We start from the raw sequence: 16,846 nt of genomic DNA on the forward strand, positions 1-16,846 counted from the left end.
CGAAAGAAGATTTATGTGACATTTCCGTGGAAGATTGTGATCTTTACGCAAACTATTTTTGTAAAGGATTCAGAGAGAAAGAGTGTTTTTTATTTGTTCTGTTGCTGCTGTTTTTTAAGCGTATATATACGGAAAAAGAGCTGTTTTATTTGAAGGGGGCAAAAGAAAATACGGTACCGGAGGTATTATTCTTGTACCGAGTCTCTTATCATTAAAGCAGAGAGATTAGAGAGCTTCCAAAACTCCCAACGCAATTTTTTTTTCCAGATTTTTCTACTTCACAATAGCACGTAATAAATACGTTTAGTTTTTCCTACCGCGGAACAAATAAACCGTTTGTTTTTCCAAACGTGTTTACAGCTGAATGTGACGTAATATAGAGCTGTGTTGTTAATTTATGTATAAAAGAGAAATGTACGTAATATTCATTTTGAAATAATCTTTGCGATTGGCTTCCGAAAACTAGAAACAAAACATTGACTATTAATTCGTTATAAATTACCCAAGTTAAATTGGCTGTTGGTTTGAGTGCCGTAGCCAGAATTTTCGCCCCCGGGAAGAACATGGTTTTGCTCCCTCCCCAAACAACTTGGAAATTTGATAATTTTGTAACAGTGACCTTTGTTCCCACCCAAAACTGCGGCCCGTTTTACTACCAAAGCCCGAAGTTGTCCGCTTCGCGAACTCGAGGGACCAGTTAAACCGACGAATGTCCGAATTTCGCTGCTTTCGCTGGGCTGTGGCCGGCACCATACGTGAATCTCTATATATCCCTAAATATGAATCACTAAGATATCGATATTCAGATCCCTTTTATCGTTGGATAATATATCGATTATAATTGCGATTATATCGCAAGTAAGGTTGCCACAGCTAACCCTAATTACTATGGCTAGCTATGGTTATATATAATAATTATGGTTAGCTATGGCTAATTATAAATGACCATAATCATCGCACACAAAAACGTCAATGTGTCGATGACCCTCCTAATCATAGGGATCGATTTCTAGGGATATATGGGGATCGATATATATACAGTCCGGTCAAAGCATGGCGAAAGCCCGACTTGTGGACATAGGCCGGGTCAACCAGGCCGGCCGTCTTCGGGCTTTGGCGCGCACACACACACACACACAAGTAACATATACATTTATTTATGTATAACCACATTACGTTTGTGTATAAAGTACTGACGACGAGTATTCTACCAACTAAGCAATGAAGCAGGGGCGTAGCCAGAAATTTCGTTCGGGGGGGGACCACTTTCATTTCGGGGGGGGGACCAAAGTGGCAGAACAATAGATTTGGCCATCTTTTTCCCTTTTTTCGGTCATTTTCTCACATTTCGGGGGGGGGGGGGACCAGACCCCCAAGTCCCTCCCCCTGGCTACGCCCTTGCAATGAAGACAGATAGAATTTCCTCTCCTTGAAGCGTTTCCTCCTTGGAGGTGAAGAGAGGAAGTTGCACAACCTGGGCGTGAGCGGTCATCAAGCAATCCTTGGAGCGTATGTATATGCTGAATGGCTCCGTTCAATGAACGGCGGCAACATTCTGCTAATACAGTCGAATCCCGTTTTAACGAATACCGTTATAGCGAAAATCTCGTTTTAACGAACACTTTATTAAACCCCCAAGTAAGTTTACATGGGAGTAATGCTAGGTACCCTGTAATTCCTTCATAACGAAATTTCGTTATAACAAAGTGATTGCTCTGGTTTCTTGGCGTTCGTGATAACGGGATTCGACTGTAGCTCGTAAATGACATCAGGGCCACCAGATGGCGATATATAACAAAAGACGTCACACTCCCTTGTTAATACGACAGACGTCACACTCCCTTGTTAATACGACAGACACAGGATCAAAAATTGGTGTACTTACAGCTCTTATTTAATTCCAGTTTTCATTTGATGAACTTTTATTTGAATTTTTAACATAAGAAGCAATAGCTGAAAAATATTTGGTGAAATAATAGTAAAATTATAAGGTCATAATTTTGAATTTTAAGGTCACCTTTTTTAGTGTTTTTTCAGGTCCAGGGCCGTCATTTCAACTTTTCCGGGAGAAAGCAAAGAACATGTACTCAATGTATATACGTATATATATGAACCATTTCTTGTGTATTTTCTAAAGCAGGGCGTTGCCCCCCCCCCCAAATGACAAGCCTGTTCAGGTCATATAAATGCTTGCATATTTATAAGATTTGTCGGTCATAAAAATCCGAGCACTACTGTACTTACTATATTCATCCCGAATGTAAAAGCAGTATTTATATCAACGTACTTATGCATCCGCTGTTTCCACTAGATATTTTGTGAAGACCCCAATAACCAGGTTCACACCTATCGCATCTCAGGCCACCTACTCCAGGTTTACAGGGGCATTGTTTGGTGACGGGATCACACGTCGAGCTGTACGATCCCAAACGATTGCAGCTACAGATACCTGTGCATGAAAACAAAATAAAAATCACGAAATATTCCGTTTTTGTTTACGAATAAAACTAAATCTAGACGATAAAATTTTTAGGATTTCACATGGGTTTGCATGGCCAGTTCTCAAAATCAGATTTACATTCATTAATAATATATAAATTCCAATAACATGTTTACTTGGACATCCTCCTAAGTTTGGACCTTGAACAGGTGTCCTTCCATCAGGACAGCAACCGAAAGGGGTATCATCGCAACTTTTTATCAAAGGAGCTAAAATGAGAAATAGCACGCTATTAAAAAGACAATCTGTATGAGTTATGCGAATACAAAAAATACAAATAAATTTTTTTAGTACAGGGTGTTTCGGAAAGGACTCCCTAACTTTGAAAGGGCATGATTTGTAAACAGTGATAGATAGATGAAGTAAATGCTAGGTTTCATGGAGAAACCCGGGATTTTAAATACACCGGTTTGCGAGAAATCAGTAAAAACTTTGCCACCACAGTCTCGGCCCAATGTCTTTTAAACAGCGGCAGAAATTGTCATTCATGCAGAAATGTGCAAAATCATAATTGAAATGAATTTGAAATGCTAGCAATGACACACACGGTGCAAAACAAGACTGAAACCACCCAATGGATGCGTTTGTTTCACACACCAACCGTTCATGCTGATGCAGCGTTTGAAGACTCCTACTGTAAAAAGTGACCTTCGAATGCTACTCCTCCTAGACAGAGATAAGTAGACTGTGTTGCCATCTGTTAGTCGAAATCTTAACTATGTTTACAAACCGGTTTGCTTGAATATTCTAAGCTCGCCCATTTGACCTTACCCCACTCTTGTCTCATTTTTTTATATATCTATCACCATTTCCAAATTATTTCATTTCAAAGAGAGGGATTTATTTTTGAAACGGCCCATACGTAATCATGGATGAGCTTACTTTCTTTGCAGCATTTAGCGAAATGGTCAGTCATATGACAGTATGTTTTAGGAGGGCACAGTTTCCCGCCATCTTTACCGCAATCATACTGTTTCTTTGTCGATGGGTCGATTACTGGAGGGTCGCCGTCACATGGCAAGTCAAATTTCGCTGAAAAGTAGCGAAAAATAAAATTAATATGAATATATAGGTAACAACTTATAAATGAAGAGAAATATTTGCAATATAGGTGGAGTGAAACTTCTCTGGAGAGCCAGTTCAATAAATTGACTACCTCTGAATAAGGCCAATTTCTCTCGGTCCAGAATACTTAGCTCATGAACTTTATTATGCAGAGTGTGTACGAAAATTCATCGATACACAATATTATTCGGCGAAAGGAAAATTCGCCGACAAAAAATTCATCTATATAGTGACATAGTGAATGATCAAGTGAGTCAAGGAGTTAGTGAATGAGCAAATGATCGAGTGAGTGAGCCACTCATTCAATCGCTTACTCACTCTGTCACTCATACGGTTAGGGGCTGTTTAAGTATTACGTAAGCAAATTTTTAGACATTTTTGACTCCCTCCCCCCCCCCTTGTCAGCAAAATTTCGTCATCAGCTCTGCCCTCTGAATCCTAACTCATATTTTTATAAGGGGTGGTTGATGACGTAAGCGTTATCCAAACCCTCCCTCCCCACTGTCATAAAAAGTCAGCAAATCGGAAGCCCCCACCCCCTGCATCGATGATGACGTAATACTTGAACGGCCCCTTACTCACTCACTGTCACTCATACGGTTACTCACTCACTCTGTCACTAATCCATCCCCTTGGTCACTCAAATGATCACTAACCATGGATGGATAAACGGGGGAGGGGGACCCCTCCCCCCCCCCAGCGTCAATGGTGGAGCCGAATGATCTAATGCATACGGGTATAAGTGAACTGACATCGTCATCATCATCATGCCCCCAGACTTTCAATTCTATCTTCACTTATGTCACTCACTCAGTCGGTCATTTATAAGGTTACTCATACGGTTATTCACTCGCTCGCTCACTCACTCACTCACTAGCTCAATCATTCGGTCAATCCCTGGTGATGAACTATGGTTTGTGAATTTTCCCCACGGTGATTTTTCCGGCGGTGAATTTTCCGTAAATCATCTTAGAGATGGTTCCACTGTATTTCTTAGTGTTAATTAATAGTATTTAAATATTGTTTTTATATATTATAACAAGAGGCGGAATACAGGGTGAACATAATTAAAGTTTACTTATTCAGAGCTTTTTATAGCCGAAACTAATCATCAAATAACGTCTTAATTAAGAGACGGGAAAATTTAGAGCAAAAAAGTCAGTTCCGATTGTCATCACTGAGGGGTGTTTTCTATTTGCATTGTAGTACACATGTTCATTTTTTGTAAACATGAGACTGAACTGCTTCCTGGCGTGGTATCTGAACATCTCTAACAAATCCATTACCATTCTTCTTGCTTGTCTAAAGAGTATGGCGTTGAGTTTTCCAGATCCGCGCTGGTAAAACTCTTTCACAAACGCGGTAATGTTGCATAAAAAGTTGTCATCATCCCCTTAACCAGATCATGGTCCACCGCTCTGTCTCAATGAAGAAATTCCAGCAAGTGGTCGAAGACCAGGACCTATGCTGGAATCCGTGCGTTTATGTTGCGAGTCTGACATGAAGTCTATTTCTGTGTAAAGCTTGTTAAAGTGTAGTGCTGTCATCTGCCATCAATTTTTTCTAACTGTGAGTGAAGTGTAATTATTGAGTAATTGTATCGTTGTATGCCCGTTGCTCTCTGTAGCGAGACTTTCTAACGGGAGGATCGGCTCGCATTCACATCTCGAAGTTGGGAACCACAGCAAATCAACTTCAGACGACGATGGGGGACGGGTTCGCACCCGTAGCCTCAAGATGCGAGTCTTTTACTGTGTCCACTCGACCGCTACAGTGGCACAGACGTTATCTTTTTTAAAGGGGGATCCGAAAATTCTCCGTATCTGTTCACAATTTTGTGATGCTAATTAAGCCTCTCAGAGGCAATGACGAGATATCTCTCCTAAATTGATGCCTTGTATTTTGGCAATTACCAGATATCTCGACTCCTTAAACCCTCTCATTTCGGCAATGTAAATCCCAGAAATATCTGGGAAAATGTTTTTTTTTTTTTCGCGAACATGTTTCCCCTCCTCCCTCCCCTGTCAGATCAACTGCCAGTGAGAGGAATGAGCTTTTATTCAATGTTTGATAACAGAAAGATAGAGGCAGTGTTTTTGTTCCTTCCCTCCGGAATAGTATAGGGATATGCGAACAGTATATATATATGAAAAATATAAAACGTTAGAGTATTTCCCTTCCTTGGTTTATTGTTCTCGGATTTGGAAAATCACTATTATTTGCACAAAAATGAAGAAAAGTTTATTTTTTTGAAAAAAAAATGTTGCGGCATTTTACAAAGGGGTTTACATATTTCCGGTGTGCCTGTTATAATGGGGATCAGTGAACTTTTGAGAACTGCTTAAATGGTTACGGTTCTTTATATACACTGTGTTTGTGTGTGTGTGTGCGCGTGCGTGCGGGCGTACAATTTCACATTACCTGAACAAAACTCTTGTGGTGCAGTGACTATCCTCCGCTGCTGCTTACAAGATTCCTCTCTCATTCGGCACTCGTTGTTGTAAATTTTTCCATCCGTACCACACACCGGCTCACGAATAGTCGGACAGGGAAAGTTACAAGAACAGTGAGGTATACCATCTCTATCATAATCACATACGCCTCCGTACTTGCAATCTTTCTGACGGCAGGACGTGGCTGTATCTTCTTTAGTTGGCGTGATTTCTGTATTTTCAAAAATACACAGGTACATCGTAAGAGATTCTGATTGGGTGAATAATCATTTTCAATAGAAAGGAAAACGGTAGAAAATTCTTCAAATGATTACTTACCGTCAATCTGTACAGCAGCCTCACAAATTCCAAAAAACTTGACAGACAGATCTACACTTCTCTGGCATGCTGCTCTCCTCATCTCGCACTCGTTTTGATATGTACTGCCATCACTGGCACAAACGTGTTCGAATGTCAATGGGCATTGCGTTGGGCAGACGCATCTGCCGTTCTCGCATCTTGCTCCATACTTGCAGTGTACGTCCAGGCATTGGTCTTTGAAATAATATAGAAAATGATATCTGATCATATGAACATGCACCAAAATTGTTATTCGTCATGCATCAAGTATAATTGCATCCAATTCATTAATCTAGAAGAGTGTTTCCTAAAGTGGGCAATATCGCCCCCTGGCGGGTGATTGAATGGTTTAAGGGGGATGTTAGAAGCTACGGGTTTAACATAGGATCGTACGAATTCGCTTGAGTTTGGAGGGGATGAGAGATATAATAAATTCTGAAGAAGGGGAGATGGAACAAAAAAAATTGGGAAACTATGTTCTAGACTCCAGAACATAATTTCCCAAAATTTTTGTTTCGTTGCCCCTTCTTCCGAATTTTTTTTCCGTCATCGCTCCCCGACGAAAGCGAACCCATAGGATCCTATGTTATACTCGTGGCTTCTATCGCCTCCCTGGACTATTTAATTGCTCCACCGGAGGCGATATTTCCCACTTTGGGAAGTAGTGTTGTACAATATACTATATCAAACAATTCACTTTCGTACCGAATTTATCATTTGAATGTATGCCGTGGAGTGGGTCACCGTTCTATGTAATTTTTTTTTTAAATTTCTATCCGAAACACCACGAAAAGTGCGTCAAATGATGCCTTTAGCTCACATATAATTTTTTTTAAAGAATGGATTATCATCTTCTGCTTGCGGATTGACTTGTCTATAAACCAATACAAATTGCAGGAATAACATTATTACAAGAAAAAAGTTACAAAAAATGGCGTTTATGTTATGATATTATTTCAAATAGTGCGAAAATCCTTCTTACTATCGAATTTCAGCATATATTTTCGAGACACTGTTTGGTTGTTATGAAGCCTTTTCTCTCAGATTTTTTGCACAATGTGCTAAAGTTTCTGTAACAGTCTTGACCACCTTTTCAACAGTTTGTGTGTGACATGGCAGGCGTAGTAAAGGCAGTTCTCCGGATTTTTGGGCGACAAACAGTTGGATGTCTTCGTCAGGTATGGATTTCAATTCAGGTGGGTCAGATATACTCTCCTTTTGCCAGTCAATGGGATTGATGTAAGAAAATTCATCAAATTTTACAATAAGAAATTGAAACAGTCGGAGTCTATTTTTCTGAATGCGGAGGGCTCACAGTTCACGGATGTGTGGTACAGAGTCAGTCAGCATTGCGATCAATGAATTTTCAGGGTGTGTAATATGACTAATCTGTACAAACATCTTATGTCTGTGCTAACACCTTGAATAGAAAACTTGGGTAACTCTGTTGAAATAACTTGAAACACCGTTTTTTTTTCTTTCACATATTTCTATATCTTTGTTGAATCTCCCTGAAAATGTTTTGGCAACGTATGATCGCAACGGCTTATCTAATCTTTAGTCGTTCGTTGGTCGATTAAGAAGCTTTTATCTCTGATAGGAATTTTTTGTATTTGTGGCAAATGCACTCTTCGATGTTCATATACTTGCAGGATGAAATGTCAAACAATAATTTACGGCGAAAAACTCTTCTAATTGCTTGTTCGGTATTTTAGGGTGAGATTTTAAAAGATTATTGCATTTCGTACGTGATACGCCATCGACATCGCTTTCACTCGTTTAGCTTGTACAGAAGGAATGGAAGCTCGTGACAATATTTCTTCAATTTTTTCCCGATAATGTCCTCTATTTCTTTATATGTGGGCTCTGTATTAGTTTAATTATCACGTTTCATCTTATGACGGTTCCACTCATACAACTTCATAACATATTCGTAGGTTAGTAACATATTGCATTTAATGTCACTTGAATCACAAAATAACGGACATTTCCACTTTGAACGAGTGCGATCCATGATGAAAATAAAACAAGCGCAACACAGCCTCACCTTATTTCAGCAGGAGTTATACTGGGAAACATGGGAGTCGCATGTGCATGCGTCTTCCTAGACTCCCCCCCCCCCCACTTCATCCGCCAATCTACCCCTCACACCTACAACGTGACGAATTGTTTGTTTGTAGAAAGTAACGTGAAAAAAAATCAAAAATATCGAAAAAATCCAAGAAATATATATCAATCCGGAGGCAGTTACACTTATCAGAGTATATAAAAAAAAACCACACGTGTTATTTTGAGACCATTTTAGCACCCTTTTAATGCTGTGCTCCTTATAATATGCAAATTCTATTTTCACAACTGGACAAGCACACAAAATATCATACAACCCATGCGCGGAACACAAGTCAAAACACACTCGATATATCATGTCCACGCATCCCAGAGCAAGGCATAGGGTGGGATCGTTTGCGGCCTTCACCAACCCCCCCCCCCCCAATCAGATTTTTCACGGGTTATGCTTAATTTATAGCGTGAAAAAGAAAAAAAAAAGGATGAGAATTCTTATAGGCCCCTGGTGCCAGAGCCCTGGCAGTCCCACCCGTGTAGGGGGGCCATTGTCATCATCATTTATGCTGAGAATCACTGACGAAATGGATTCGTACGCAAATCAGGAGAAAGCCGATACTTACGGGGCTGCGGACGTCAATGCAAAGGAAGGCTAAAGAATGTTTTCCGACAAAATACGTGCCAAAAGCGAGAACCGTCAGCGATCGCACCAGCACCTCCGCGAAAAGGGTTGCTTTATGAGTTGCATGCAGGATCCCGTGCGTGCAAGCATTGCGTCCTTTGTCCTTTCATTCTGTGTCCGTCTGCTAGTTTCTTATCATTTCATGACACAGCATGTAATTGTAGAGCCCTCTAGCCTCTAGCGTTTAACCAATTCAATTCCGGGCATGGGGTTTTATGGTGATTTGTGCTTGCCTAGTTGTATTCTATTACCCCCCCCCCCCCGCCCCAAATGTCTGCGTCATGAGTTTTGAAACACTCTGTATATACACTGTTTTCACACATACTGTAAATTATTTCATTAAATTACCGCAAAATCCTTTGGTCGCCACAGCAATGTATTCCTGTTTCTTGCAGGCCTCAACCCTGAGCTCGCATTCATTCTGGTAAGAAAACCCATCCGTGCCACAAACTGGAGCGTCTACCTTCAGCAAAATGAAATTACAATTAAATTTCATTATACTAAATACATAAATAAATAGTTCGTTATATCTGAAGGTTCACTATATCCGATCTAAAAGAGAACATCCCACGACATTGGGACCATAAATTGTGTCTGTTATATCCGGTGATTCTTCGTGAACCACGTTCACTATAGCAGATTCAATTGTATTTTGCGCTATCTCATATCATATTTCATTTTTCTTCGAAATACCATAGTGCATTCGCGAAATTTATTGTTCAGTGCTATTAGAGATTATTTTGAAGTGAAATTAACTAGTTTAAATTAATGAATTCAGGATTAATTTAGAACGTTAAAGATAAAATTTTAAAATAAATAATTTTAAATAATTTTAAAATAAATAATTTCATTATGAATTGTTGATCGTAATTTCATTAGAAGTCCGAATTTCCATCAAATGTTAATTTATGCAAGATATACAGGAAACTGGATGTTTTGTGTGAAGATGCTGTTTTTATTTCACTTTTTTCGAAAAGAAAAATTATTTCTGCCTCTACCGAGAATCGAACCTGGGCCCCTCTTCGTTTGCCAGACGAGTAGCCTACTCTCAACACTAAGCTACAGAGAAAATGCAGATATACGCTGCAAGGAAGAAATTTCCCACCTCCTCTGTAGCTAATTGATGCGAGCACTCGTCCGGCAAACGAGGGATGCGGGTTCGAATCTCAGCAGACATGCTTTTTTCTCCTACAAAAAAAAATCAACATATTTCCAAAAAAGATCAGCATCTCCATACCACTACCAGTTTTGTGTATATCTTGCATAAGCAAGTGGAGAGCGGCATGATGACATATAAAATCTAATTTAATTCCATCAGGGGAACTTATTCCAGGTAACAATGGCAAAAGCCGCTGCTGCCGTACGGCTTTGTTGCCCATTTCGGTCATTTTCCCAGCTCTGACGAACTTTTAAAGCATCCTATGGTTCAATCCCGGTTCTGTTTGGTATACATGCAAGTTTGGCGACGAATCGGTCTAAAATTGCAGATGTGCATAAAGGACAAACATACATACGTTCACATTTATATATAAGATAGAATTATATTTACTGCACTAAACATTTATTATCAAATCGTTAATTTCATGAAGAAGTTTACCGGAGACATATTCTTTGTTATCAAAATATAAAATGAATGCATTACATCTCTTTCATTTGAAAAGGGTATAAAATATGAAAATATATGAATTTATACCTTTATACAGACTTTCGGACACACGCACACATTTTCCCCGTCACTGTTCGTTTCGCAAACCGCATAGAAGTCACATTGAAGAGAGTCGCAACCATCTGCGAAGAAATTAATAAAAAAAATTGAAATAAATTATTTTTCTCGGAATAAGTTCCCACATAACTTGGAAAATTTTATATAAGGGAAGTTACCATTTATTAATTATCATTATTATTAGTATGTAGACTGCCGTGCTCACACTCTACTATCACACTATGATGTTCATGGGTCTCTGATGTTGAGCTCATAAATATTTTTCAATGTATTTTTTTCCTTATAGTAAAGCTTATTTGAGGAAACAAGGTTATACTGTATTTTTTCCTTTCACATTATTTTTCAATGATTATAGTCTTGTAACTAAAATTACACCTACTGCATAACCCTTCGTGATAGACAGTAATATTCGTTTTCTTCTGGCATGCTTCTCGCTTTAACTTGCAAATATTTGTGTAAGATATCCCATCGGTCCCGCATACGGGTTCGAACTCTTCTGAGCACGTCGGGCACTCGCAAACGGCTTGACCACTCTTGACTACGCACATAGCCCCAAATGAGCAATGGTGGAAATGGCAGTAACTTCGCTCACCTGTAACATGAATTAAAAAAATATATATATAATAATACTTCACACAAAATATATCCGCAGGTATACACGATGGTTATATTCAGTGCGTCCCTGTTCTGCAAAACAAAATCAATGCCCGAACCAGCACCAAACTTGGTTGGTTCACTTCATGCCATAAGGAAAAAAATTTCATCCATGCCATAATAATGAAAAAATGTAGTCTGTGAGGAAATGCCACATCACGAATTTTCCCAACCTTATTCCAATTTTTATTGTAATGCAAAAGAAGCGTTGGCGTCAAAATTTCTCCTCGGCAATTCGGATTGCAAGTCGGAAGTTTTTTGAATTTTTTTTGTGGAAAAATTCTCGGTGGTCTGAAATGATAACAAGTTTACCCTATGGTGGTTTCTATATGAGTAATTTAAAATCATTTCGTATACATTGTATACATATTATTCTAATATTGTGTGTGTGCTCGGAAGTTCATAATGCACATTAATCAAACACTGATTTAGAAATCCCATTGGAAGGGCGATTGAAATGCATACCACATTCTCCATCATGCAAAACGACGAGTTCTTGTCGAAGCAAACACGACTGTCGTTTCATCTCGCACTTATTGTCGAATGTCCGTCCTGTCGTTCCACAAATCGGTTCCATTTTCGGTTCGCAGAATTTCGGGCACTGACATGAAGCGACGCCGAACCGATCCACGTCGCATTCTTGTCCTGGTCCGCACTTCACCAGAGTACATGGGTTTAGTCCTAGGTATATGTAAAAATTTAGTCGCGTGCACAGAATTATGCGATCACACGTGTTCAATTCAGTGCCTTACATCTTACTTACCTGAACTGCATTCCCCAGAATATATCACACGCAGATTCTTCTGCATCTTACACGATTCCACTCTCAAAACGCATTCACTGGTATACGTCTTGCCATCGGAGCCGCATACGGGATGATACTCCGGAACGCATACGTCATTGCATTTGCATTCGGGATTCCGATTCTCATCTAGTTGACATACCTGATGCTGAGGACAAGTAATATCTTCACATGGATCTGGATAAAATGTATTTCGGCAAACATCATTAGAAAGCATGCGTTACCAGACTTTGAACAACATCTCTACAATAAAACTCTTGGTACTTTACAATTATATTCGCAATTACTTCAACGATACTAATTATACAAAATCTATGATTTTAAGAGCAGACACAGAAGAAGTCATGATCTTACCGCATTTTCCCTTATAACGGATATCGATGGCTCTCATCTCAATACATGACGTCCTCCGGAGCTCGCATACGTTGGGATAATCTTTCCCATCCGTTCCGCATACAGGCCTAGAATTCCGATTACCACCGAACATTGCGCATTTCTCTGGACAAATGCATTCCGCTGAACGGCCATCCAAGGAGGTTTGACATTTAGCACCAAAAAAACATTCCTTGTCATCACATGGATCTCCCAGTCCTGAAATTTATTTACGCTTGCATTATAAAATAATTATATACTTTTTTTCACTTATGACGTGAATAGAAATTCGTGTCCGAAACAATTTGTTTTTAATGCATTGAGGAAGAAAATGGACACGAAGCATAACAGAAACTATTTCTCGGAGATTCGCGAATGTGTGCCGGTTCTTTATTAATCTTACCGGTTCTAGCACAACGCAGTAGCGTCCGAGTGGCGATATTCTCGTCTTCCCCTACGAAGGCTACGGGTTCGAATCCGGTCAATGAATATCAGAAACAAGTACTTTACCTACCGAGCCTGGGGCGACCACCAATAGATAGCGCCTTCATTACCCACCCAGCTACAGTGGTTGGAAATTTCCGTATGGTGATCGAAGTTGGCGTACAGTGAAAATAGTTCAACGTAGTCTCTCTTGCATGTATATTAGTAGAAAATAAACATGGGATGTATTGAGTCACAAGAAGTTGCTTTCCCGTTACTTTTTCCTCCGATTTACGCCGGTCCGCAAAACTGTATATTTCAGCGGGCCATAAGTAAAAAAGGTTGAAGAACATTGTTTATATCGCTGCTGATGTAATTTCTCATCCCTTGATAATATTCGATAATTATAATTAAAGATACAATTTTCATCATTTCATTTAACGCCATCCAATCTATATCTTATATATAAATGTAAAAAGTATGTATGTATGTTTGTTCTTTATAACAAATCTACAGTTTTAGACCGATCGTCGCCAAAATTTGCATATATGCCAAACAGGACCGGGATTGAACAATAGGCTACTTTAAAAGCTTATCAGAGCTATTCAAATGCTCGAAATGGGCGAAAAAACCGTACGGCAGCAATGGTTCCTGGGCCCCAACAGTCACATTCGGAATTGTTACTTTGGTTACCCTCGTTCCCTAACAATGCGTTTCAGACATGCATATTCCTTTACAATGGTTTCCACTTCTTTAATGCTGTCAGCATTATTGTTTATTCCTTTACAATAGTTTGTTACGTTTTCAATAATGCCAGTAATTGAAGAAAACTCGGGCAGCGCCGGGTATTATAGCTAGTGACAAATAATGTCTGAACCTTATGTTTTTTTCTACTGCAGACGATGTCAAATCCCACGTCGGAACAATAAAATAGCTTCCTTTTGACAACTTTGAATTGGGTCAGTCAAATTATAATCACCCGGTACGTCGGAAAAAAGACAAATGAAGTAAGAAATAAAGATGTTGAAAAAAATGGGTTCTCTTGAAATGAAATGTAAAGCGTACAAAGCTGTACTTCAAAGGGTGTTCTTCCTTCGACGAACTACTATATTTGCATTCCGAGTAAGATGAAAACCATTCCGCATGAGCTGATTACCTCTCTCTACTCTATCTCTCAAGATGGAATTAATTGCCTGCTGTTTACCATTGCAACCAATCCACAGAGAAAAGAGAAGATTTAAGTACTCTGGAAATAGGGAACGCCTCTTGAAAATCTATTTAAAATGGAGAAAGTGCTTCATAACAAAAAAACGGAGAAGAGGAAAATCGATAAGAATTGTTTTAAAGACATTTGTTGTTGTTGTTTTTTTTAATTCATTGATGAAATGAAGATTATGCCGATAAAGTTCCAGGAACCATAATGAACAACACAATCGAAGGCAGCGTAAAATTTAGTAGAAAACATCTTCGCTAATTATATCTCGCGATCATTCGATTCGAATTTAGTTTCATCGGAATGGCTTCCGATGCATCAGGGACGTATAAATTGATGGGTTACCTGATCATTAAAGACGTTTTTGATGATGATAGGGCCTGAAAGATTTTGTAAAATATTTTCCTTATAAATTGTTATTATTTGGATCAGGGATAGGGATTTCGCTATTTCTTGTGTGCAAGAATGTGATTGTAATTTATTGCTAAATACTGACCAGTTTAACTTGAATGCTTCGGCAGTTTCGAAAGTTTCGTACTGGAAAGGACCTGAGGCTGTGGGTAACTAATATTGGTGGGTATTGAGAGAAAAAGATGGCGTAGCACTTGTAGTGTTCGCATCGGGGTGCGAGACAACCCTATTCTTTTTAAAGTAAACTCGTCCTCTCAACCCATGAACGTGATCTTCTTCATTATTTTAGTGTCGGAGTTGTTATTCGTATGGCGGTGTTGAAAACACGTATCATTTGGTCATAAATTCGTTTTTTGTTGACGTAAATGGATCGGTATTTACCCAATCTAATGCACGTTTTCACATGATTATCAAAATATGACTCAAAAAATTTGACCAAGAAAAAATTAATTAACTACTAACTAATAGCTAATAACTAATTATGACGGCAAAAAACAATTTTTGCCTGCCGAAGTGGAAATTCTCGGACAACGATAACGTAAGGAATGAAGGGACTCGTTGGAGCGTCCCATATTTTACACAGCCCTGTCCTATTTTTTTCACATTTAATGCGGCTCTTCGGAGGGATGATTACCTGGATCTGTTCCAGGCCCAAGGGTTCCAGAGGACCCGAGCTCGAGCCCCACCGTCGCCACGGTGGTCTTTGGCTGAAGTTATTTTTCTGTGGTTCCAGGTGAAAATGCGAGCCGATCTCCCCCTTGAAAAGTCTCGCCACAGGGGGCAACAGGCCTACAAACAGTACAAATATTCAATCAGCACACTTCACTCACTTCACTTCTTTGATCATTTTTGTCGAACCACGGTCATTTTCTCCGCACGAAGGCTAATTATACCGGGAACAACAATTGTTTGTTGATTCCTAACGGCAGGCTTGTTTTTATACTCATCGAGAGGTTGGTACTAACCCCTCGTTGTGGGACTCCCTGCGGTAGCAATCGTTTTCTGCGGTCATGTCACCGTTTCAGGAAAGTTTCCTGACAAGGACGAACCGGGTATCGCGACACCTCTAAAAATCCTTTAGTACTTTATGCGAGTATCTTATCGACCTGGGCTACCGCGCCCTTCACTTCTAAAATATAGATGGCAGTGATCCGATGCTTGTAGTGACGACATAAAACGTAATGAAAACTTAACGATTTAATATACGACAGACACATAACGAGAAGGATGACACGTGTATACAAATCGGTGGTACAATTCCAACTGACATTTTTTCTTTTTTTTACAATCACCAGGAGCGTGAGGAGGTTGCGCCATCTATACAGATAAGAACGCATTACAGCAGCATTGTAAAATCAGACACAACATTAGATACGCACTCAGATTGTACACACACTTATACTTCTGGCACAACTCATCAGGTAGTAAATTGCCCATGGCGATAGACCTGAGTTGTGCTCGGTTTGAAAGAAAAGAAAGAAAGGGTTACAGAAAAAAAAATCCATATTATTTATCATAACTTTGTTCATAAAAATTTAGTTTTGATTAAATTAAATTCAATAAGTAGAAATTGTCTCAATCTGGGACACGGGGGTTAATACAGGGGGGACACGGGTTAAAAGATTTCGAGGAGTACTGTTATTACGTATTTCTGGGTCACTTGAACTCACCGCAAGGTCCTTGGTGTTTAGTGAAGATCCTTTTCCGCCTCGTACAGGACGCCAACCGGAGTTGACATTCACTCGAGTACGTTACACCGTCACTGCCACACACGGGTGCGAACACATCCGAATGGCATGTCTCCTGGCATCGGCAATGAGCTAACCGTGTCCTTTGGTCGATAAGGCACGTCGCACCGTAAGCGCAGTACATCTTCTCACATTGACCTTTAAATAATTAAAAAAATATATATATAGAGACAATATTAATGAATTTAAAGAAAAACTTCATTATTATTGGAATCGACACCGAATAAGTAAATAAAAAGAAATAAAAACAGACAACACGTGTTCGTTTAATGAAACTTTGAATTTCATTATTTATTCGAATAGAAGCAATTTCAATTTTAATTTACTGAAAAAGTAGTGAGAACTATTCGATTCGGTATCTAAGAATAATGAACAGAAATAATTCAATGAAGACTTT

General features: G+C 39.3%; 1 protein-coding gene across 2 annotated transcripts in view; it reads right to left on the minus strand.

Annotated features, from left to right (window-relative positions):
* LOC149088156 (agrin-like) overlaps positions 1-16,846 on the minus strand; it is a 98,914-nt gene that overhangs the window by 28,417 nt on the left and 53,651 nt on the right. For both annotated transcript variants that reach the window (XM_089245014.1, XM_089245005.1), the window contains exons 3-14: positions 16,372-16,587; positions 12,637-12,873; positions 12,244-12,459; positions 11,946-12,161; positions 11,206-11,418; positions 10,797-10,891; positions 9,452-9,566; positions 6,337-6,552; positions 5,987-6,229; positions 3,383-3,532; positions 2,617-2,709; positions 2,288-2,449 (exon numbers count right to left, since the gene is read on the minus strand). In XM_089245014.1, coding sequence (XP_089101140.1) covers positions 2,288-2,449; positions 2,617-2,709; positions 3,383-3,532; positions 5,987-6,229; positions 6,337-6,552; positions 9,452-9,566; positions 10,797-10,891; positions 11,206-11,418; positions 11,946-12,161; positions 12,244-12,459; positions 12,637-12,873; positions 16,372-16,587 — 2,172 coding nt within the window. The remainder of the gene's footprint in view (positions 1-2,287; positions 2,450-2,616; positions 2,710-3,382; positions 3,533-5,986; positions 6,230-6,336; positions 6,553-9,451; positions 9,567-10,796; positions 10,892-11,205; positions 11,419-11,945; positions 12,162-12,243; positions 12,460-12,636; positions 12,874-16,371; positions 16,588-16,846) is intronic.

This window comes from Pholcus phalangioides, unplaced genomic scaffold, assembly GCF_987345545.1.
Source record: "Pholcus phalangioides strain wild (caught in Gottingen) unplaced genomic scaffold, Ppha-v1.0 ptg000003l_1, whole genome shotgun sequence".
Classification (NCBI taxonomy): Eukaryota; Metazoa; Arthropoda; class Arachnida; order Araneae; family Pholcidae; genus Pholcus; species Pholcus phalangioides.